This window comes from Lepisosteus platostomus, chromosome 9 (assembly GCF_059453375.1).
Source record: "Lepisosteus platostomus isolate fLepPlt1 chromosome 9, fLepPlt1.hap1, whole genome shotgun sequence".
Classification (NCBI taxonomy): Eukaryota; Metazoa; Chordata; class Actinopteri; order Semionotiformes; family Lepisosteidae; genus Lepisosteus; species Lepisosteus platostomus.
The window spans coordinates 15,221,230-15,246,763 of NC_142619.1; the positions used below are offsets into that span (position 1 = coordinate 15,221,230).

At 37.5% G+C, this 25,534-nt stretch overlaps 1 protein-coding gene across 14 annotated transcripts in view; it reads right to left on the reverse strand.

Annotated features, from left to right (window-relative positions):
• wnk1b (WNK lysine deficient protein kinase 1b) overlaps positions 1–25,534 on the reverse strand; it is a 171,110-nt gene that overhangs the window by 64,973 nt on the left and 80,603 nt on the right. For 8 of the 14 annotated variants that reach the window (XM_088646934.1, XM_088646936.1, XM_088646935.1 and 5 more), the window contains exons 6-14: positions 24,360–24,448; positions 23,120–23,339; positions 22,618–22,927; positions 21,475–21,674; positions 17,687–17,935; positions 14,580–15,854; positions 13,059–13,139; positions 12,904–12,939; positions 11,410–11,544 (exon numbers count right to left, since the gene is read on the reverse strand). In XM_088646934.1, the coding sequence (XP_088503060.1) occupies positions 11,410–11,544; positions 12,904–12,939; positions 13,059–13,139; positions 14,580–15,854; positions 17,687–17,935; positions 21,475–21,674; positions 22,618–22,927; positions 23,120–23,339; positions 24,360–24,448 (2,595 nt within the window). The remainder of the gene's footprint in view (positions 1–11,409; positions 11,545–12,903; positions 12,940–13,058; positions 13,140–14,579; positions 15,855–17,686; positions 17,936–21,474; positions 21,675–22,617; positions 22,928–23,119; positions 23,340–24,359; positions 24,449–25,534) is intronic. The other 6 variants (XM_088646941.1, XM_088646940.1, XM_088646937.1 and 3 more) reach the window with 4 other exon arrangements.

Genomic DNA, 25,534 nt, shown 5'->3' on the forward strand with positions numbered 1-25,534 from the left:
GGGCTTGATTAAGGTCGCTGCCTTTCATCTAAAACCCTACTTGAATCCTTCTAAACTAAAAACCAGTGTTAGTGAGTTCTAAATAAAGAGGTATCCAGGTAACAGTGAAACGGGCGGACAGTCTGGGGAGATCGCCCGTTTTCCATGTAAATAGTTCCCTGGTTCCGCACCCCTTGGTGTTTCTCTCGCTCTCTCTCGGGTCACCTGATCATTAGCTCGAAAGATTTCAGTGCTTTGTGTATATTCTAATGGTAGTGGGGGCAGGGTGTGTGGGAACAGGTTTGGTTGAAATTGCATTGGAGATCTATGTTCTTCACACCTGAAACATTTTCTCTGAAAGCATTTTCTTCGCAGTTTAACCGATCTTGTTACAGCATGTTACAGTTAACTATTATTAACCATATTAATTTTAAGTGCTTAATGTAAAATCTTGTAAAAATATATTTTCATTGTTCAAATATACATTAAGTCTGACTATCATATAATAAGTTAAATACAAAACTAAAGAAAAAATAGGGTTAAATATAATTCAAAATATTTTGCTAACAATGTTAACTGTTTATGAATAATAAAATGTATTAACTAAGGAGTAGGATGGCACAGTTGTTAGTATGTTTTTTGTTTTGTTTCTTTTTCATAAATACAACAGTAGTACCTGATGTCTCAGTGGCTTTCAAAATTAAATTATGCATGCAAACCTGTGAACTAGAAAGATAACTAAGATATCCATCCATTTATAATGGTGGCGAAGTGGTTAGCATTGCTATCTTGCAGCACTGGGGTCCTAGGTTCAATTCCTGCCATCCTGTGTGTGTGGGGTTTACATGTTCTCTCTGGGTTACATGGTTTTTCTCCATATGTGTGATATGACTCCCTCTCGCACTCCAAAACATACTGGTAAGTTAAGTGGTTTATGGGAAAACTGGCCCTGGTGTGTGTGTGTTTGTGTCTGTCTGTCCTGTGATGGACTGGCGCTATGTCCAGGGTGTATTCTGCCTTGTGTCCGTTGCTTACTGGGATAGGCTCCAAATCCTCTGTACTGGATAAAGAGATTAGAAATGGAAGTAAAGGCACTGTGTGGATGGAACTATACACAGTGTTAGAAACCCACTATGAAATGGCAGCATCTCACTGAGAATAAAATATTTTATAGTGCTGGCTTAAGGAAACAGCCTTTCCACCTCTCTTGCACATCAGTATCCATACCTAGTTATTTAAACAAATTGCCTCTAATTATAAACATCTTAATATGCTGGCTCTGTGGATCCGCATCAGCTATGTTTGCCCATTCCTTCAATTCATGTGCATCCAACACACAGTTCAATGCCAGCAACTACACATAATCTAAAATACAATCCTTATTTCAGTATCTATGTAAACATATAGTCTGTTAACTTCATCATCTTCATCAAAAGTATGCCTAACCCCATTAGGAAGTGTTCTTGTTATAAGTGTATTCCTCAGCTTTCCCCAAATTATCTTCTTCTTGCCAACATCTCTAGTCTTTTATCCTGCAATAACTCAGCCAACACTTAAATCTCCAAAAGCTGCTTGTGTTAATTTCTTTAAATCACAAATATCATGTGTAAATACTGGCCATGTAATACTCTGCATTGTGGAATAATAGTTTATTTTAAAGGGAACTAGAGAAATTAAGAACTAGAGAAATCAAGAAAGGCTTTTTTTCTAGAATTAATAAATGCACATCCTGTTCACTGGGGAAATTAAATCCACACTGAGCAATCTTCAATATGTTCAGAATATGACAGCAAGAATCCTATCAGGGATGCATTACACCTGTTTTCAAGTCCTTGCACTGGTTACCTATCAGATTTCGAGTCAACTTCAAAATCCTTATCCTCCTTATATACTGTCCTACAACTGTTATTATTGATCACCGAATTATTGTACTTGACATGACTTCATTCAGCCTTTCCTGAACGTCTATGACAGGCAGAGAGAGTGCTGTTTCTGGTGCGATCTTTTGCAGCTGACATTTCACTGTTTTAAATGAACAAGAAATTAGATTGCTCATAAACCACTTATTCTATATAAACACAGCGTAATTGCCCTCCAAAAATCCTCTTTTTCTTGTTCGTTTTAGAGACCTTGATCGAAACTGATTTAAGATGTCAGAAAGGATTTATTTTCTCTGTATTTCCTACATTGCTTTGTCGAGATTTTAACTTTATATCTAACTTTATATCTAGGCTCAGATTTCAACTATAAATCGTACAGTAATTAATAGCAGTAAATACTGATGTTTTGCACCCTCCTACCACAAAAATATATGTTTAAAAAAATGTCATGTTCCCATAAAAAAGTAATGCCTTGGAGTATAGACCCCCAAAGGAATGCCATAGACTCAAACTGCAAAATAAACACATACAGAAAGAAAGTATTTGTATTGTAATTGCAAATCCTGGTACTGTATGAGTGATTGGTATGACTTTCCTCATTACAAATCTCTTATTAGAATTTAAATTTCTCTGTAACTCCAGGTCAGAACAGAGAAAATGTAACTGCCTTAAGGAGTTTACGATTATGAAAAATAGAAGGATAAGCATGATACGTATGTCTTCTGTCATTTTCTAAGTCATGTTACTGAGCACCAAATCTTATTGAGAATATGAATCCATTTAAGGTTTATACCATTAAAGTAACGGTTTATTCCATGCTGAAAATGTTTGTACCAGACTTTTTTGAGGCCTGTTTAATTGTGTCTGAAGTCTGATCTTGTAAATTTTATTGTTAAAAAGATCCATGAAAATGTCACTACTAAAGTTAGCTGGTACTGTTGGTATTGTAAGTGGCGAGTAGAGCTCATATTTTAGATTTTGTGTAGTTGCTAGCGTTGAACTGTGTGTTGGATGCACATGAATTGAAGGAATGGGCAAAAACAGCTGATGTGGATCCACAGAGCCAGCATATTAAGATGTTTATAATTAGAGGCAATTTGTTTAAATAACTAGGTATGGATACTGATGTGCAAGAGAGGTGGAAAGGCTGTTTCCTTAAGCCAGCACTATAAAATGTTTTATTCTCAGTGAGATGCTGCCATTTCATAGTGGGTTTCTAACACTGTGTATAGTTCCATCCACACAGTGCCTTTACTTCCATCCATTTCTAATCTCTTTATCCAGTACAGAGGATTTGGAGCCTATCCCAGTAAGCGACGGACACAAGGCAGAATACACCCTGGACATAGCGCCAGTCCATCACAGGACAGACAGACACAAACACACACACACCAGGGCCAGTTTAAATCTAACCTCAGAACCTTTCTTTTCAGAAGACTTAGTGTCTGTATCTGCTTCATTTTCTAATTTTGGTAGCACCTCTAACTGCTTGTCTTTCTTATATGCATTTACTTTGTAATCTGTGGTCCTTTTATCTGTTTTTACATCTACTGTATTGCTTTGAGATGCCACCTTTAATGGTGATATATCAAATAAAGTTTTTTATTATTGTTATAGGGAAACATGATCAGATTTTCCCTGGTTCAGAAAAAAAGATCTAAAGTATACTAGTTTGTCACTCTTCTCATTCCCTTTGCTAAATGACTTTTCATACTAATCTGATCAATCTAACTGCCAGTTTTCTGTGCTTTCTCTATCCTGCTAGATTTGCAATTATTCTGAAAATTTTCATCTTGAAATAACTCATTTCTTAATACCTTTTTCACTGTTAACATCTTGCAGCAACTCTGCAACAAAATATACACTCTGACAGTTCATCCTGCTACCAACATTAAATAAAACAAATCTTAAGATTTCTATATTTATGTCTTTATTTAGTGGTTTCATTAGTGACAAAGGCTAAACTTTCTTGGAAAAATGTATTTTATGTGTTGCGGAAAAACTGACTTGCTTTAACAAAATATGTTTACAAATCCTTTCACCTGGCATTTTCGTAGTTAGAAATTATGGAACGCTCTGTTAAAAGCAAGGGAGTTTTTATGTCCGTTGCAGTTCTTTTGCAACATGAATATAATTATATCGTTATTAATTTCTTGAGATACGCGATTCCATATTATATTCCCTTTTAATCAAATTCTAAAAGTATGCTTGTTGACTCCGGTATCGCGTTAGTTAAAGACTTCGATGCTTAAAATGTTTAGGGAGAAATGGAATACTGGTGTGTATGTTTTCTTTAAAGTACCGAGACCAGCCATATACTGTATGTTTAAGTTCCAAAATTAATATCGTTTATGGACTTCACACGCGTTGCAGTATGCTCCTATTCTTTTTATGCTCAGGCACTAAGATCTCCCTTCTGCTTTGTGTAAGGATGGTATCAAAACCAATCTTAAGTGGTGAGAAAGCTGTGCTCAATGTATTTAAGGGACTTAAAAGTAAAAGGAGATGCTTCATATTGCTTGACTAATTTTAAAAACTAAGTTATAAATGCAGACGCTCCCTCGGTGCGCTGCTCTGGTGCGCCGGCTCTTACACAGTGCCTGTCTGCCGTAAGCGTTACAATAGACATACCCAACACTGCTTGTACCCATCTGTCATGCAAATAAAACACCTTGAATTGAATTGAATTGAGGGGAGAGGGGGGGAATACTAAAGGCAATACTGGCTCAATGGGCTTTGACGTGCTAATGCGTTGGTTTAACAGTCCGGGTGTGGCAGGCTTCCAATGTCAGCTCGACTCGATTGGAAGACAATGAACGTATTTTGTGATATTTAGAAATATAAATTTGTTTGGTGCGAGTGAGGTTTTATTTAATCTCTGACCAAGGGAAACGTTTCCTTTTTTCAAAGAAATGTTTGTTAAAAAATAAAGTCATAGTTCCATGGGATTCAATCACAGACCATGTGACATTGGAGTCAGGAAACTAACACACAGCGCCACCGGATTTAATAACGCAATAAAAACGCTATAAAATAATGTGACTAGGCACAGAAAAAGTTTACAGCACAGTACAATAATAAATGCTGACCATGACTTTAGAAGCATAAATTACCTTACACTCAATTTAAACACAAGCTGTCTTTCTGTATGAACCGCTAAGCTGGTTCATACAGAAAATGTAGAAATGCATTAGCCTGATTATGATTAAAAAACACATAATTAAACAGAACACGATTTAAATCAATATAAATGTTTATATTGTAACGCATACTGTCCAGCCTCCATTTCTCTATAAAAATTTACTCTGTTGCACACACACACACACAATAGAAGCAGGAACCGCTGTCAGAAGGGAAGATATGTTCAAAATATCGCAAATATCGATCATGTTGCGATATTTTGAAATATAAAAGTCAATTGATTGTCCATAATATCGCTATTCTATTTTTTCGAAGAAATGTTAGTTAAAATAAAAGTCCAGCACCAGCTGGATTCGAACACACAACCTGCCAGTTGGTAGTCACGCACCTAGACCAGTAGGCTAAAAGACAGCTCGCATGAACAGGCAGGCGAAACAGCCCTACACAGCCCTGTCTCAGTACACGGATATAATCATACCGTTATTAAATTCTTTAGATACGCGATTCCATATTATATTCCCTTTTAATCAAATTCTAAAAGTATGCTTGTTGACTCTGGTATCACGTTAGTTAAAGACTTCGAAGCTTAAAATGTTTAGGGAGAAATGGAATACTGGTGTGTATTTTTTTCTTTAAAGTACCAAGACCAGCTATATACTGTATGTTTATGTTCCAAAATTAATATCGTTTATGGCCTTCACACACGTTACAGTATGCTCCTATTCTTTTTATGCTCAGCTACTAAGATTTCCCTTCAGTGGTAAAATTCAATATCTACAACGGGCACAGTAAAGACGTTTACAGTAAGTCTTTCTACGACAGACCAACGGACCACGAGTGCCCCTGTCGGTCAACCAATCACGCACCGCGGTACCCCGCGTCATCTTACGTCATGATACGCGACACCACAGCCAATTACCTGCGGTACGTGTCTGTACCGCTCACTTTGAATGGCTGCATCTGTATATAGCTTTTCGGGACACTCCACTCAAAGCGCTTTACAGGTAATGGGGACTCCCCTCAACCAACAATGTGCAGCATCTGCCTGGATGAGTATTCAATCGCAGCTTTGCCAACCTGTCAAAAGACTTCAACAAGATGTCCCAACAAGGTGGAATAGAACCTATTACATGTTACAAAGTCTACTTGAACACAAACGTGTGTTCGGTTCTTAGGAGCTGACTACGAATTGCCAGCTACCTTCACTGCCACCCATTGGGGGCTGATGGAAAATATGGTGTCGCTACTTGCACCTTTTGAAGAGCTTACAAAAGAAATCTCTGCATCAACTGCTACTGCTGCAGATGTTAAACCCTCCATCACAGTTTTAAAACATCGGCTTCGGAAAAGTTCTTACACAGATCATGGTGTGAAAACATCAAAAGCTACACTTTTGGAAGCCATTGAAAAGCGGTTCAGCAATATTGAAGCAGAGACCCTGTACTGTGTGGCAACAATTCTTGATCCGAGGCGAGAGAAAACAAAGATTAGGCTATAGGCTATTTTTAATAAAATGACTAAGTCAATAATTGTTCGAACATAATTTAAATAAATAATTTAACCAGTCCAAACAGATATATATTTCACAAAAAAAATATTTCCTAAGTGAAAATAAATTAAATAAATTTGTTCACACCCATAAAACGTCTTGTGGATGTAGTGTTATTTATCCTGTCTTAAAAGATGTTTCCTTTTCAATGAAAGGTACAAGGGCTAGTATTTCTCTGGCGCATTCAAAACACAAGCAAGGGAACAGCTCATGACTGTGTTGGCTGCGCAGACAGGCTCGGAGCAGCACTCTGATGAAGAGAGGCCAGGGACAAGTAAATGCATGGGGAATGAATACTAATGCAAACAGCATATTGCCTTTTTTATTTTTCTGAATACTTTTGCAAGGCACTGCATATATATTACAAATAATTTAATGTTTATAGAGTGGATATAGAAAGTCACCACCCCCTTTCAAAATGTTTACCTTGTGTTGCCCTAAAGCCCAAAAAGAAGACAAATAAAATAACTTTCTCCAGTTTTATTTACAAATTGTACCTTGCAATATCCAAGTGAAAAAAGAATGCAAAATTTCTGAAAAACAAAATAGAAAGAAGACCCTGAGTTAATGCTTGGTGGAAGCACCTTTTGCATGATTTACATTCTTGAGTCTGTTTGGATACATCTCTACCAACTTTGCACACCTAGACGGTGGAATATTTGCCCATTCCTCCTTACAGAATTGTTCAAGCTCAGTCAAACTGCGAGGTGACCGTTGATGAATTGCCATCTTCAAGTCATTCCAAAGATTTCAGTGGGATTTAGGTCGGGGCCCTGACTAGGCCACTCAAGGACATTCACCTTCCTGTCCTTCAGCCACTGTACGGTTGCTTTGGCTGTGTGCTTTGGGTCATTGTCATATTCAAAGGTGAACCATCTTCCCAATTTTGACTTTCTGGCTGAGGGCTGCAGGTTTTCTGCAAGAATTTGCTCCATCCATCTTCCCTTCTATCCTGACAAGTGCCCCAGTCCCAGCTCAAGAGAAACACCCCCACAACAGGATGCTGCCACCACCGTGCTTTACTGTAGGAATGGTGTTCTTTGGATGGTAAGATGTATTGCGTTTTTGCAAGACGTACAGTGTAACATTCCGGCCAAAAAGCTCAATTTGGATTTGTTGAGCGCTTGTGATATTGTTGTCACATGCACACAATGACCAGTCTTTGACATAAAGGCCTGTAGCTCATTCAAAGTCGCCATCGGCCTCTTGGTAGCCTCTCTGAGCAGTCTCCGTCCTTCTCAGTCATCCAGTTTGGAGGGAAAGCCTGATCTTCCACTTCTTAATGATGGTCTTGACTGTGCTCCATGGGATACTTAAAGCCTTTGAATAACCATTCAAACCTTTATAACCATCTCCTGACTTGTGCCTTTCTACAACTTTACCTTTAAGTTCTTTTGAAAACACCTTTGTGCTCATAGTAGATTCTTTGGTTTGAAATGCACTTCCAAGCAGTGAAATCCTCTAGAAACAGCTGCTTATAAACTAATCAAAATCTTCTGAAGCTGCTTCTGAACAACTGATCACAAGTGGGAGCCAATTAGTTTGTTTTGTGATCTGTAAAGTGATTGGTTACACCTGAGCAAGTTTACAAATGCAATTGTAAAGAGGGTGTTCACTTATCCAAATAAGGTATTTTACCGTTATAATATTAATTTATTTTATTTTCACTTGGATAATGTAGGTTACTGTGTGTGAATAAAAATGGAACAAGCCTAATTTAATTTGTTTTTATTTTCAGAATGTGATGCACGAAAACGGACACATTTTGAAAGTGGGTGGTGACTTTCTATACCCACTGTAATTGATCCTTTAAAAATTTGTGAACTTCAGAAAGTGACCATTTCTCCAAAAATGCCATAAAATATTTCTTCAGTTCTTCAGGATAGTATTTCAAGGAATTTCAGTGATTGACTGTAACACTTTAGAAAGTTGCCCATCACATATTGCAACTATCCAGTTATTTGTTTCAACTTATTATTCACTAACAATACTGCTATACTAGATCACAAATGTTTAAAATAGAAATAGAACAGATCCAATAACAGTGCATTATTCATGAAGTCAATTGTCTTGCCAACCCCTAATTCAACACAACTCAATTCAGACAAAGTTACAGACAACATTCAAATAAAGAAAAATGTGTAAACAATAGTAAGTATACCTAATAAACTAGTTAACTGATAGTTTTGGAGGGTGCTTATTATGTGCTAAGGGTGCTAATAACACTGTAAGAGAATTAGTGTCTATTTCCTCCAGAAAAAGCACTGAAACTGCAAGTAGCAGGTGAATGCATTGCTACCTTAGTAAACACACAATACCTTCTTTAATGTACTGCAGTAAAATATTCAACAAGTTTAAAAGTTGTTTAACTTTTTTTTTTTACCATATAGTAGGTTAGGTACTGGACCAACTATTATTTCTGACTTAATAAATGTGTCTCAGTAGCTCAAACAAATGCCACCTTTATAATAAATACTTAAATAAGCAAAATGTGAAAGCCATGTACTTTAAGGGAGACTGAGCAAGGGCAATGTTCAAACACAAACTGTTTTAAAAAAATTAATGAAAAAAGTTTTTGATTTGAAGCCTCAACAATGAAGTCAAACTGGCTAAAATGTTTTCTGTTCAAAACACAAACCACCAATTAACCCTATACTAATTTGAAAGTGACAGGTTCCATACACACAGCCACAAACCGCAAACTACATAGGGAATACCATAAATAAACAATACGAGCACGAGTTCATCAAAAATGAATAAACCAGTACACTAAACCCATATGACTAAGACACATTAGCTAACAACAGTTAGCTAGGCAGCCTGGGACAAAAAGTGCAGGTGTTCAGCACTTGATGAAGGGGAAAGAACTTATGGGCTCGGCTCTCTAGCAAAAAGCTAACAGCCATGCAAAAACAGAGAGCGTTCCAAAGACAAAAATAGTACAAAAATGATAACCTGATAGAGAACGCTGGATATTATAAAAACACTTAAAATGTATTTTAAGATGACAAAGTTTCATAATACTACTCTTAGGAAGTAAGGAATTAGAATTTTGCTCCTAAAATAAACCACAACTAAATCTAATAAATTCCATAATTCAAGCAAGACTGCTTAAACCAGAATATTTGAACTTCAGTAGTAATCCCAACAGGGCATTTTTTACACACTCAGAAACACTCTGAATGTCAAAAGATGCTTGGCATTTGTAATTGTAAACAGTACATTACTTTAGGTGGGTAGCTGCGTCAGCATGCGTAGGCTGCAAGGGAACAAGTAATAGGTTTATTCCATGCTGAAAAAAGAAAGAGAACACAACATTTCGGCCGTGGAGCCTTCTTCAGGTGTGAGAGAGACAGGGCAGTAGGCAAAGGTAAAGTAGCGGGAGAACAAAGGTTGGGAGAGAGGAGGAGTGAGAGGCGGGAGCAGGGGACAGAAAGAGAGGCCAATCAAGAGGTGTGGTCAGAATGGGTGCAGAGAGGTGTGAAATGAAACTTCCAATGAATGCAGAAAATTTAAAAGAACAGTAGTCTGTCGTTAAGAGAAAGGAGAATGTGTGATCCTAGCTGCAGAATAATTTTGGTTTCGGTGGTCTTTCTGATGTATGAGTTCGGAAAACCGTCTTTGAGAACACAGATTCACAGATTCAAACAAAGTACATTACTTTGTTTGCTACATTTATTTTCTGAAATACATTACTTACTTATACTTTAAAAAGTACCTACAGTTGTATGCAAAAGTTTTGGCACCCCTGACCAAATTATGTTTTGTTGATTTTCTAAGTTAAAAGAAGTTAAGACAACCTCTGCAGCAAACAAACTTAAACTTGAAATATTTCTGCAACTTTTAATGCACAGTTACTATTTGCTGAATTAAACAGATATGCTGTCTAAATTGAAAAACTTGGGGCTGATATTTGATTCAGAAAATAAAGGCTTGACACTCGACCCACATGTGCAACATATTATCAAAACATCTTTCCTTCACCTCAGAAATATTGCTAGATTACATCCTATAATGTTATCTGTTGCAGAAAAACTGATTTAAACCTTCTCTTCTCCCGAATCGACTACTGTAGCTCTCTACTCGCTGGAGTTTCCACGTCCACACTGAACAAACTACAGTATGTTCTCTTCAAAGTCCTCAGGCTCACCCATAAAGCTCTGCATGGCTTGGTACCTCAGTGCCTGTCTGAGCTACTATTGTCTTACTCCCCACCTCACAATCATTGCTCTTCTAATTCTGGTCTCTCTGGTATCTGTCCCTGTCTACACTGTATGGCTGACAGGGCCTTTTTCTGTTATGCCCCATAGCTCTGGAACTTTATCCCTAAGGATATCAGAGAGTCACCTTCTCTAAACTCCTTCTAATTTAGACTCAAAACCTTTTAGAAGAGCCTTTACTTAACTGGTTCTGTTCTTTACCCTTCTGAAGTATGAAACGCTTATAGGTTATAGGTCGGTTATAACCTGGATATTCTGTAGAAATGACTTACTGCCCTACTTGATCTTTACACATGTAACAAACTCTCCATACTCTCCATATAGAGAAAATTCTATCATGTGACCCACGGAAGGTTTTTAAGTAAATGTCCTTGATGACATTTGTAGTTGCCATTTAAATTCAATTAAGTGACCCTGTTCTGTCATGTTTGTAGTTTATGTTGTACAATACACAGACAACAATGTATCCCAAGGAACAGTCAAGAAGCTTTGGGCAAGCCTCTGATGAAAGGTTTCTAAATCCTTAGTTCACTGAACTGAACATATTTTACACTTCTCACCAAAACGTGAGCTCAGGTCTCTAGAGGTAAAAGTTTACTGCAAAGAAATACTGCACTCACTATTTGGTGTTAAAATTTACCTGTGTGGGTGCTGAACCCTGGTGGATCTGCAACTGGGACACAGACTGCCCTGAAGTGCCAACCGACTGCTGCTGCATTGGATGTGAAACCAAGGGCTGAGAAGAAGGAAGATGAGAGCTCTGTTGAGGAGCCACCTGAAAAGAAAAACAAGGAAGAGGCCATCAAAGCCTTGGCAACCTTGTAAAATCTTATAACTGTCAGTTTCAGTTCTTGTCAAGCTCTGTACCTATTTTCACATGCTTAAAAATCTAAAGAATTAATCCTGACTACCAGCTAATTCCTTGCTATAAAACAAAAATGCTACATTAAAAAAAGCTTCCCGAACAAAGCATATTTGAAACAACCTGCAAATTTTAAAAAATTCTTAACCACTAAAATAAATCTTATAATTGGCAGCCAGCAGCCATATCACTCTGCAACTCACAACTGGCAACCCATGAAGGGAAGCAGGTGTGAGCCTGGTCAGTACCTGGTTGGGAGACCCCCTGGGAAAAACTAAGGTTGCAGCTGGAAGAGGTGTTAATGGGGCCAGCAGGTGGCGCTCACCCTGCAGTCCGTCCATGTGGGTCCTAATGCCCCAGAATAGTGACAGCGACAATATACTGTAAACAGGCACTGTCCTTCGGATGAGATGTAAAACCGAAGTCCTGACTCTCTGTGGTCATTAAAAATCCCAGGGTGTTTCTCGAAAAGAGTAGGGGTGTAACCCTGGCGTCCTGGCCAAATTTCCTATTGGCCCTTACCAATCATGGCCTCCTTAAAATCCCCATCTATGAATTGGCTTAATTACTCTGCTCTCCTCCCCACTGATAGCTGATGTGTGGTGAGGGTTCTGGCGCACTATGGCTGCCGTCGCATCATCCAGGTGGATGCTGCACATTGGTGGTGGTGGAGGGGAGTCCCCATTACCTGTAAAGCACTTTGAATGGAGTGTCCAGAAAAGCTCTATATAAGTGTAAGCAATTATTATTAATGCTAGCGTCATAGACCAGAATTATCAACATTCCTAACCAATATCATTAGGTTATCAAAGATTAGTGCTAATTACACCCTGGTTGGAGTATCTGTGCTGTGTAGGTACATTAAAACATTTGGGATATACTTTTATAAATAATGACAAATACAAGATCTAAACATTAGATGGTAAGCTTTTTAATTCTAAACATCTGAGTTACTCTGATGTGGAACATCGCTGAACAGTTATTCAATTGTCCACAATTTATGTTCACAGCAGCAAAACATACATTTTTCCATCTTTTATTCATTTGACTCCAAGGCAGTAAATCATTGACTTACCTTTAGAGCTCATGCATCAAAACTTTGCAGCCTCCTAAAACCCTCCCATAATTCACCACTCCCAACCTGAGCAAAATTAAATTTAGATTTCCAAAGAAAGGCTTCATGGTGAAGTAAAACAAAATATGTGAGATGAATAAATAAAACCATTCACACAACAACATAAATGTGCTGGTTTTGAAATAGTCTTTCTCTACCTGTGGAGGGAGCGATGGGACGTAGTAACCTCCATACTATAAAAAACAAACACAACACAGCGTAAGAAGAAGCATCTCTAGATTCACTAGTACTCATCTGGGGAGAAAGATAAAACAAAGTTGTCATTTAAGAGACTACGAAGGAATAGTGTTACCTGCTGACCAGCGACTGATCCTGACTGAGAAGTGGGTGCTAAAGGACCACCAGGAGGCAATGGACAGGAAACCTGGGCCTGCTTTAGAATTAAAAGAATAGAAACAGAAATCAGAATGGGGCTGAACACACAATATTCAATTTTATTACTGATCCTTAATTATACTGCATATAATTTATACACAGAACATATAGAATTGGGCAAACAGCATTCAGTTAGTTTACTGAATGTATACATAAAAACATGGCTGTTAGTTGAAAATGAGTACATTTCATGCACAAATTACTGAATGACAGCTTTTCTTTTGTGAAGGTTAAGCTAAAGTGCATTGTTTCTTCTGTTTAAGAATCTAGTTAAAAATCTAGTTAGTTCTAGTTATGCCTCATCATAACAGAACCAACCCTTAGAAGGCTGCAACAAATATACTTGTTTTGTGCTCTTTTAGAGGCCACAGACAAGTATAATTGCATTTCACAGTCAACCTACCTTACCTTTGTTTTTGGACAGAAGGACTGTTTTCATGAAAGTAAGAGGCGTTTGGAGTAAGAATCACAAAATTCTTGTAAGTGCTTTAGTAAAGATGCAAAGCTGAATAAAGCAGTGTAGAGTTTGTGGAATGACACTGGAAATTCCAGCATTCTAAGGGTTAACCGACAGTTCAACAGTTCTTAAATTTAGTGGAATACACATAAAATGTGACTATAGAAGTTTTGTATTATTACTTTTGTGACTGGTGCTAATAATTTAAAAAAAAAGCATAAACTTATTTTAACCATTTCCAGCCAGCATGAATAAACAGTTAACAGTGATCTCTGTACCTGGCAAAATAAAAAAAAAACAGTATACTTTACTATCAAAGAAAAATGTACTTCTGGTTAGTTACGTAAACCTGTGATCCACAGGTATACAGATAAACCTGTCCAAAATCTTCCACTCTTTGTATACATTTCCATCAATCTTCAAAATTAAATTGAATTATTGTCTCTAATCTAAGGTTAAAATAGCTGCAGATATTGAAGAAATGCCCTGAGCTGATGGTTTCATCCTTCACATGCTTGACATTACTATAATGTTGCAGAAGAAGGTGCTTTGTCTGGCATCTAAAGATGCATCCAAGTACATCTGAGCTTTGGATTACCTAACAGATCAAAATGAACCTTCAGAAGCACAACTGATATTTTATGAAGAATACACACATATATATATATAGTTATATGTCTGCATACCAAGATATAATTTACATATAATCCATTGTTACACACGGACTAACATACATGACTGAACTGGTTTCGATGGGTAGATGGATCAGCTGACAAGTTTTTTAAGCTGTACACACATAGGAAAATTAAAAACATTCCAAGAGGGTTCAGAATGTGGAAGTAATTGACAACATTTCTTCTAAGCACCTGATCAATATGACAATTGTCAAAGAGATTTGGAAAGCACAGCTGGAAAGGGCTAAAATATGACGAGATATTAATCAAAATTGCCAAGGCACCGGCAGACCGGTGTTTTTAATACCAAAGGCAAGCCCTGAAGCATCAGGGCTGAATCTGTGTAACTAAGGTCTTGCTGGATCGGTAGTTGGTGGGCCCAGGAGCCTTCCAGTACGTGCAGATGGGCAGCGGACCCTCCAGTAGAATCCGTGGCTGGCAAAAACAGAAAGGCTGGGTGGTTCGGGTGTGCAGCAATGGAATTGCCATGGGAAATGCTATAATAGGTAGTCTGTGGGATGGACTGTGCAGCCGAGACGTCTCCATGGTGGCCATGAGGAGGAGGAGGAGGAGAGTGGAATTCGCTTGTGTCAGAAGAGGCTACTGAGTCACTGGATGGCTCTGGACTGCGATCTCTCAAGCCATGCAGGAGCAAGTTCCCTGGAGGCAGTGGTAGCTCTGGGCTCACATAGCTGTAGATCTCTTCAGTGACTGGCTGGAGCCGGGTATACAGACCTGCAGAGCAGGAAGATTCCTCTAGGTTCAAGTCCATGGAACCATGGCGTGCCCTGTAAAGACGGGAAGCATAACTTCCACTGCCATCCACTGGGACATTTTGCACATGAAATTCGAAAATATTGTTGCTTGGAGGCTCACCTGTGTGAGCTAGCACAGGTGGTGCTGAATGAGGGAAGGAAATATGCTGGTAGCACATCTCTGCAGAGGAGACTGAGGCAGGTCCCGAAACACTCATGGTTGGCAGCTGAGATGTTAACCGCATGTTCTGCACATGAGCAGGCAGATATGTCTGTCCAGTGCGGGAGGGATCATACAGCAGGCCAGTTGCTGTGTGCAGGCTGAGCTGGTTCAGTGGATGAGCAGTCACTGGGTAGCCACCAAAGGCCGCAGCCTCATAGTGGTCTTGAACTGGCTGAATGCCACTGGCCAGCATGGCAGCTTGACTCAGTCTATGCAGAGCCTCATCTTGCTGAGAAACATCAGTCCTAGTGTCTTTATATCCATACACCTGATCAAACTGGCCCTGTACACGAACTGGTTCAGTAAGATGCTTGGGTATCATCCCAGGCATAAGCAAAAGCGATGGTTCATGGCTCCCAGCTACCGATTCAGCTCCAGCAAATGAGTGGAGGGTGCTGCCAAAGGTCCTGTATGCTGGTTGAAAATGACGAGTATGAGCTTCCAGAATGGAGGTACTCTTGCGTCGTTGAGTATTGACCATTTTAGGAGGGCAGGCAGGAGGAGGAGAGAAGGAGATAGGCCTCTCTGGGATGATCGGGTAAAATATCGCGTTTTCTGGTAGGGCTGGAGCTCCCCCACCATAAGGATACGTCATTGACTGTGGCTGCATTAACATGAACAACATAGATCATCTTTATAAAGAAAATGCATCATATCCAGTAAGAATTAAAAGCAATAATATAGCATTATATAAGTGCATAACTGTTCCCTAACGTCACTGAATAAACATCTTTTTAGAAAAAAAGACAATTAAATTCTAAAGTTTCTTTTTTAAATACAGCTGCGTGATGCACTGCACCATTTCAGGTTCATGGACTGCTGCGTTCTTGTTTCACGCTTTCTGCCTCAAAAGATATTCCTTGAAACAAAATATTAAATTTGATTTAAAGAAACTGCCTTTGGTAATATAATAGTAAAAAACAATATTCTACTCTTTGTGAATTTATTATAAGAACTATACGTGGCATATCCAACTAATAAAACAAATCTGAAGCCTAAAAGACTAGCAACACTGAGTGAAAAGCTAGTAAAGATTTATTAACTTCAGCAATGCACAAGCCATCGTATCAAGTATGAAGCAAATATCTACCAACAGGATACTTAGATAAATTGACTCCGGAAGAAGGCTTCACAGTCAAAACATTGTTTCCTTTCTTCTCTTTTCAGCATGAAATAAACCTTTACTTGTTCCTTTACTTTTATACCTATACAATTTGTCAAAATTAAAAGAATGAATAAGCTTAAAAAATACATTATGATGCCTACACTGTTTTGACAACCTGTATTTAGGCCTGTATTGGTCTTCATGTTGGCAAATACTATTTGTCCCTAGTTATATATTTAATAGTAATATTAATTACAGAGCGCAAGCTAAAATGGAGATGGTTTAATTTCTTAAACTTTAAAACATGTCTATTTGTCGTATAAATTTTAATATTGTTCCAAAACATGCAATTAAAATTCACCCAGCTGAATACAGAAAATACAGACACAAGAGCAAAACAGTCCAACCTGGTTTAAAAGGCAGTTTACCAGATACAGTCTGTATTTAATATGAACACAGGGCACCAAATGAAAATGTAATGGGAAAGAAGCACAGTAGTATCTGATTAATGAAACTCCTTAGACATTCATCAGCTTTTCTTTTCTGTCTGAAACAAATTTACTAACAGTATTATTACATTTAGTTAACTAGCACAGATTTGAATCTTGCTAGTTTTAAAATGATGAATGAAAACAGCAAAAACTTCAAAACACTGCACCACTTGGCACAAAGTACAATAAACCTAATTGTTACCAAGTCATATGAATATTGTTTTAGTATCAGGGCATGTGCTCATCTGGTAGCTCAATAAACTTATTATGCAAACAAATGCTACCAGAATGGCCAAAACCAGAGTTAAGAAGAGTATTACACCAATGAAGCACAAACTTTACTAGTTTTCCACAGCAATGATAATACCTAGACTGTGAACATCTCTCCATGCCCAAGGGCATGCACTATTCTAAGATAGCAAACGGTAACACTGCAAAGATGTTTTTATCTTTTCTGAGGCTTACACTATAGATTTCATAGGAAATGAAAGATTACATGTACATCTGAAGATATAGTATACTTAAATTACCATCTATAAAACTATTAGATCAATTATAAGCGAAGTTTAAACCTCACTTCTCTATGTAGCCTGCCAGAAAGCATCACAGGTCCCAGTAAACCACATAAGAAACAAAAATATTTACTTTTTAGGGGTCATATACCTTTTGATTCTACACAGGAAAATCCCCTGATTTCCCTCTCACTTGTACACAAGACATAAATCACTTCTTAAAACATGATTTTTCTTTAATTCAGATACTCTTTGCTGCCTTTCCCAGAAACAGCTCATTCAGTGGCCCTTGTCACATAACCTGTGGCCCGCAGATGCACTAACATACAGTGCTTGCAAACAGTGCAGGGAGGCTGGCACGGCGACGCGGTGAAGCCGAATGCATGGGCAGGACACATTCCAGTGCTTTGGAAAGGCGTCCCGCAAAGGTCTCTCCAATGGGAGTCCCGTGGCAGTGTGAGAGGGAAGCGGACAGGACTGGTGGAGGAGTGGAGGGTGGCTTGGGTGGGCAGGACAGAGGAGAGATGGAGTAAAGATGGGGGGCGCAAACTGACATGCTACGACCACAGCGAGGAGGCTGAGGAAGGGAATCAAAAATAAAAAAAAAACAATAAATGGAACAATCAAAAAAATGGAACACATGAGAAAGTGAAGCTAGCCCACAGTTAACAACAGCTCCTGATGGTATTCTGCAGAAATGCAAAATGGATATGAGATGAAAAGGATGAAGTTAGTGAAAAATGCACTATAAGGTTAAATAAAACGATTAGAAGCAGTAAAAGGCCTACATATTTTGTTTTCTACAGGCAAGGGGTCCAAAAAAGAAGAAAAATATCTTTACAAGAAATGTAAATCATGAACTCCTATCGCATCAACACTATCTGATATATGCATGAGAAGAAATTATGGCGCTGGATGAGATCATTTAAATTAAAACAATGCATATAAATCCTCAAAAATTAATTACAGCCTTAAAATCAAGTAAAATGCTTAGCCATATAACTAACAAACTAATAAACCAACAAAAAAACTCTATATCATGAACAGCTAGTTCTGCTGCCAATTGAATAGTGAGGTGGGAAAAACAAGGAAAAGGGTAATTATGCAAAACCACAACTTGGAAAACACCATAAATTAAGCAACTTTAACCAACAGCATTATCTAAAGGATTGTCTGTTGCAAGAATGGCAGCCACAGAATTAAGATAGCACTTATGGCTTTTCATCTCTCTGACCAGTTTTTTAAGCTTAGGTATCCATGCCTGCAAACCTCACAAAGCACACATGAAGATGAAATTCAGTTTAAGGATCAAAGGAAAAGTATAAAATTAAGGAAATATTGGCATTCTTTTTGGGGAATCATGTGAACAAAAATCAGTTAATGTGACCAGAAAAATAAAAACAGTTTAATTTTTGAATGCCATTATAAGATCAATGTCAAATTTATGGAACAGCTGAGCCATCAGGTGGATCCAATGGTCACCTGTAGATCTGGTGCTCATGAGAAGGAATGAGGGAAATAAGGTTGTGCCATTATTGTTTCTCCAAACACACAGCATATGTTTCTGCAACTAAAGAGATCCTATATTTGCAGTAGTTATGATAATCCACCAGTTTTTCACAAAACCAGCCTAATGTTTCATGTTTACACATGAAAACATGTTAGGTGGCATCATTCACAGATATTTCATTGTTTAAAAAAACAAAGGACTAATGAAAAAATATTATAACTGCAGATTTTTTCTACTGTTTACTATTGGCCAGAATATAAACATTAACCAAAACACAATACAGAAAAAATAAAATAAAATTATCCTCCAGGGTTATGAGGCATTAAATAATGCCACCCAAACTATTCAGCAGCTGACCATCAATCCTCATTTTCCATAATTTGTTTTTTACCTTCATTAAAAAAAAACACAATGATGGATATCTTGTTCTGAGAATATACTTTTTAAAGTTAACAATACAAACCCATGAGTATCGTAATGTAAAAAATAGTGATACCACACAAGCCTAGGTTTGAAATTTGAATATTTTATTTTTTGATTCTTTTACAATGTATTTCTTAATAAACATAACTGGTAAAACCAGCTTCCTTCAACATACACGCACAACTTTCTTATTTTGTAAAGGAACAAGAAAGAAAACACATTTAGGCCGTGGGGCCTTCTTCAGGTGTGAGAAGAAGGCCCCACGGCCGAAATGTTGTGCTTTCTTTCTTTCAGCATGGAATAAACCTATAACTTATTCCTATGCAGCCTACACATGCTGACGCAGCTACCCACCTTAACTATTTTTTATTTTGTGACTACGTTTTGAGAAATCAAGTGGTGTTCTGTAATAGACATTATTAAGTAAATACCCTTGAAGACTACCATATAACCTACTCAGATACTGATTGCAGCCAGGCTCTAGTTTCCAGGCTGCAAAATGGGTAGCATGAAACAAGTGTATTTGGCACATGAAAAATGAGCAAAACAAACCGTAATTCACATGACTAGTAGAAAAAAAAAGTAAAATGGTTGGAAAAGTCATGGAATGCTATAAATTAATGATAAAAAGTTCTAATTGTGGAAAGGTCCAGTACTTGTCCCAGTATGCATTGCGAGCATAACCAAACTAAGACTTGAAACCAGGTCCAAAAAGGGAGGGGCGTTCTTGTTCAATGACACAAAAAGAAGACCTGTTACTAACGACAGACCATAGAACCACCGGATTTGCCAGATCTTCATGATCATGCTAGTTCTCAAAGGCCTGGAGGTAAATACATCATTGGTCAAAAGACAAGCAGGAAAAATTGGATTGATGGGCCACTTCAGTTTGAACCTGGCTACTTTTCAAGTACACAAAACATGGCATTAATGCTCAGCCAAAATAATGGAAATAGCACAGAAGAAAGAAACAATGGCAAAAGCAATACAAATAAAATGGCGCGAAGGGGTAACAGGGTTACAGGCAACATACTTGCAGAGTACAGATACAGGATGCATGGCAGCAGCATGGCTTGTGTCAGAAGAGTGGGAATGTGATATGCTTTTTTATCCACATGCATCAAACAATAATGAGTTTAATCCCAGGTAAACATGACACAGGGCTGTCATGTTTAAACCCACAATACCATCACCAGTAAAAACAGCTTACACTCCCTTGGCAAGGAGAGTGGATGACAAAATTATCATTCTTTACACAAGCATATTTGTAAAACATTTACTTATGAATTTGTTTTCACATTGTGATTACCTGTGTCAAATTGATCGAAGGACTCTTTGAATGATTTTGTTTATGTGATCAGACCATTCAAAGGCTTGGATTTTAGAAAATGGTCACTAAAGATCCAGGGGAAAGCTCAAGATTTTGTTCTCAGTTGCAGTGTTTTGCAACTAAGAAATGAAATTATTTTTACTGCTGTACCATTTCAAGACAGACAGGTTTAGACCAGTCAGTCTAATTTGTTTTCTGAATAACCACCAAAATAAGGGTGGTTAGATTTATATTTTATTATCCAACATATCCCTTGATTTTATGAAGACTTAATTCAAATGATTAATACAATTTCTAAATTTTGATCATTTGAAATTCACATAGGGACTATTAATATTTAGGATAAGGATGCTTGACATAGAGGTTAGTAAAGCTCTGCAATTAAGAATATTTTTTTACATTCTAAATTCTAAACTTACCATATTAGCTGATATAAGATAAAAGATTGAATTTACCCACTGTCAAATAACACAACCTTGTTCATCAGCCTACACACTCCTGCAACAAAATAGTTATCTAAGTATTTTGTTGAAAAGTGATCATGACAGTAAATCAGTTAAAAAACAGACCATTTTAAACTTAGAATTTATCTTGCAGACACACACCAACAAAGGCATGTTGTTTTATAGTGCAAGAGAAAGGAATTTGAAGTGATGTTTTTTTAAGAAAAAATATATTGAGACCAGACTGCATGACTAAGATCAGCCAAGTCCTACCTGAAGAAATACCTTTGCAAATGATAATGTCTAACTTGTTAACATTCAGTTCATTTTAATTTTTGTATTCTGGAGTGTTCATCTTTACTATCTGCCAGTAATATACATCTGCTCTTGCTTAACACAAGTCCACTTACCAAGGATGGTGTTTGGTAATTTCCCTGCTGTTGGTGTTGTTGCGGCTGGTTGATCTGGCTACTGGATGCAGGGTACCCTGTAGACTGCTTGGAGGACAAGGGGTGTTCTGGAGGAGAGTTGTAAGACATGGTCGGTTGGCTTCCCAGATGAGACTCCGAGAACACAGAGGATCCTTGACCACTGTCTGCAGTTCCATCAGCTTAGGAAACAGAAATAAGCTTCTAAACACAAGTCACCAGATTTATTCAAAGAAAATAATAAAATTAAGCTCACTCCCATACTAAATAATTCATATTAACTATAAATAGTCCTCTTATAACTGTTATAATGTTACCTGTAATACTAATCTGTAAAACTATATGTGGCAAACTATTATGAAGGACATAATAGAAAATAAAAGTGATTAATTTTCTTAAATGAAAACACAATAATAGTGAGACATTCAGTACAGTTTAATGAATCCTAAGCTTTTTTTGTTTTAATAGCTTTGTAGTTGAAACCTGAACAAAATATGTTGTGAAAAATATTAGAAGCTAGAATTTAGCATCAGGGTATGCAATGCGTTTCCACTTGTTCCTTTTTGACATTATTATTTAAAAAAGTAAAAAGCAATCATTGACTTTCTTACATTGTTACACATAATCCTTTAAACCTATTACACCATTCACAGTTTAAAATTCTACAAGAGAATTCAAGAGTGTGTCAGGCATTTTTATTGAGTTTTACCTTTTGGACATGTTAAGGTTATTTAGGAGTCTATATTGTGGTTTAGCCCACATTCATCTGAAAGAAAGTTTACTGGATATAAAAAATATTTTCCTTGATGAACCTCATCTTTCTTGGAGAACTTATTAGCAGCCATTTACAAACTGCCAATAACCTGAGCTAGTCAAAGAAGGTGAATTGTTTAATTTTGTGTAGGGATTTTCCACTCAATTAAATGAGTGATCATATTTGGCATACCTGAACAATCACAAACAGATAAACTACCTTTCATTCTTTATGGCTACTATTGCTCCACAAATCACTGAGAACCCTTTAGAACAAACTTGCCTCTACCCCTTCTTTTAAATTTACTGTCACAATAAAGCCCTAGCTCCAACACTTATGTGCAAGAGCAGTACTTAGATTAACAAGCGCACATGTCATGGAAATGCCAGGCTGTTGGTACTGTAGTTGCTGATCTGCCTCTGGTTCCTCTGCCTCCGGCTGCACTGGGACAGTGGTTGAGGCAGAGCCAGGAACTGGGACAGCACACTGGGTCTGCAGGGCCTGGGACAAGCCTGGAGGGACTTTCTGAAGGTCTGATTGCTGCTCTTCCCGCTTCCTCTTCTCCTGCTCCTCCCGCACAAGCTGACGTTGCTCCCTTTTGCGCTTAATCAGAGACACTCGGTCCTTAATAGCCTTGGCCATGGTCTTATGATCTCCCTCACACACATATCCCGACTCCACCTGGGAAACAGGAAAAACAGAACTTAGGAGAAAAAAATTCTTTATAAATTTAAGAAACCAAGCAAAAGTGAACTAAAAACATAAATGGTATCAGCTGACAAGAAAAACAAATGCATTCCACAAGAAATTTCCGTTTAAACTGTGCATCTAAACTACTATGGTAATAACAGTCGACTTCTCAAAAGAACCCACCATTTCCTGGGCAACATCTTCTGGCACATCTTTGTTTAAGTCAAATGAAAATTCAATGGCTTCGTTATCTTTGTACTTCCCCTTCAGCTTCTTCACATCTTCAATACGCAGCCACAGCTTGATAGCAATCATCTCCCCATCGTCCTCCTCTGCCAGCTCCACTCGCACCCCTGTCTCCTCCTGGAAGAAGGCATGGTTGAGCAGGTCCTTGATGGCATACCTGAAAACAGAAACAAGTACATTGTTGGCAATTTAAATGGCAAAGGATAATAACGAAGAAGGCAGATAGCATACACTAAAATAGACTACTACAACTTAAGGCTGGGCCTGGTCTTAAGTGAGCCAAATGAAATTGGAAGTACGCAAAAGATTTTAATACTGAGGTGAGAGTTTTGAAACAGATTGGAAAATATGGTTGTTACAGTCAGCAAAGTCAGATCCTAACTGAAAAATAACTTACAACCTTCCTCTAACTCCTGTTTTTTTTTAAGAACAATGTTTATAAACTTAGCTAAGAACCATAACTTTGTAGCACTACAGGAGGGTTGACGGCAACATGCATGGATCCTACAAGATGTTTGTACTGTTAAGCCAACAATGTTTACTTGAACAATCACCTATAGTAAAGTTGGGAGTGAGTTCACTGAAAACTGAGCACAAAGATCAATGCTGCATGGCAAACTAAGGATACCTTGGCCTGGAAAAACCCAAGCGCATTTAGTCACGTATATGAGATATTGTTCCCGCAACATAAAGCATACACATAAGACTGAAGACATTCAGCATAAGACTGAATCCTGTGTCTGAGATCATAATACACCACTTTTAAAGAAGATGGACTATGTGCTTTTGTTATGTATACAACCCTTTCTGGCTAGCCTTTAATTATGTTTAAGGACTTCATCTAATTAAATCTTTTGATTAACAATCTGAAGTGAAAATATTTATAAAACAATCTACTTTTAACATCTCATTTTAGCTCCACAACTTCATAGGACTGTAGAAAAATATACCATCTATTCATCAATGATTTTCAACAGAGAATTTATGCTTATTTGTTTTTCATTTATTCCTACATACTATTAAACGTTTCATGTTCCAAGAATCCTCCCAGATAAGTAAACTCACTTAAACCTAAAGAATAATTCAAACCCCAGATATTCACACTCAAAATTGATCAACAGTATGTCTACATATCAGCCTGCAACTTCATATGAAGTTCCCATAAAGGCACAATTACCTTTCATCCTTGTTTTGGCGAATGCATCCTTCAATGATCTCTTTAACTTCTGGTATTGCTACCTTGTCAAAACTGCCAGGCTTCACTCCCTGTAAAAATATACATAACCATAAAATAAAAGGACAGGAAATGCTTAATTTCAGACTATATAAAACAGTGATAGAATGAAATGCAAATTGCACAAAAGAGCAAGTACAATTTTCATCCACAGTCGCAAGTATTGGTACCCTTACTCACAAAAAGCACTATTCTCTTTACTTACATAAAGCACTCATTCATCCTTGCAAGCAGTAGCTGAGACATCATAATAATAATGATTCACTTTAGAAAAGAGTCTCAATATACATTCATGCAACTCTATAAACTTCTATTTATAAATCAATTAATATAAGGAACAAAGTGTGCTGTTTATATATGGGAGAACGGTATAGTGGAATTTTATAAGGTCTAGATCCATCAAAATGCCTTTTAAAAGGTAAGCTGCAGTGCGGAGCTTACTGTACTTGTAACTGGAAGGTTGGGTGTTAGCAGAGACACTGTTATTGTACCCTTAAACTACTGTACTTCCCACAAATTGCTCCAGTAAAAACTTTCAGCGGTATAAATGAGTGTAAATATGAAATGCTTTGGATAAAACTATCATCCAAAAATACAAATATTTGAAAAAGAATTTATGTAAAACATAAGTGAATATCAAAAATAAAGAATACAACCTTCACCTCACTGATGAAGACTGTTATAGAGAGGATGTAAATCAATTAGAGCTCTACATTTTTCACAATTGTTGGCGAGTGGGAGAGCTGGCTAGCTAACAGAAGAACAAGCACACTGACCTCTGCCTTGAAAATATACAATCAAGTGCAATTAAAATACTCAATCCATGAAAGTCATGAGATTTTTAGAATTGTCTCACAGCATAGTTTTTATGAATTGCACCAATAACAGAGGTGCAATAACCATATTCATTCATCATTGACAGAAATGTCAGCAAACTGCTTGAGAAAATAAAACATTTCAACATCTACTTCCAAAAATGCTTTAAAGAGATTTAAAACAGTTTGATTTTAGTCTCTAAAGGGTGATCCAGGATAATGGGGGGAAAAAAACTTAAATCACGACTATTTCTGAATGTAATAAAAGTTGTGCAGTCTTATTGCTGCCTACATTCCCACTGT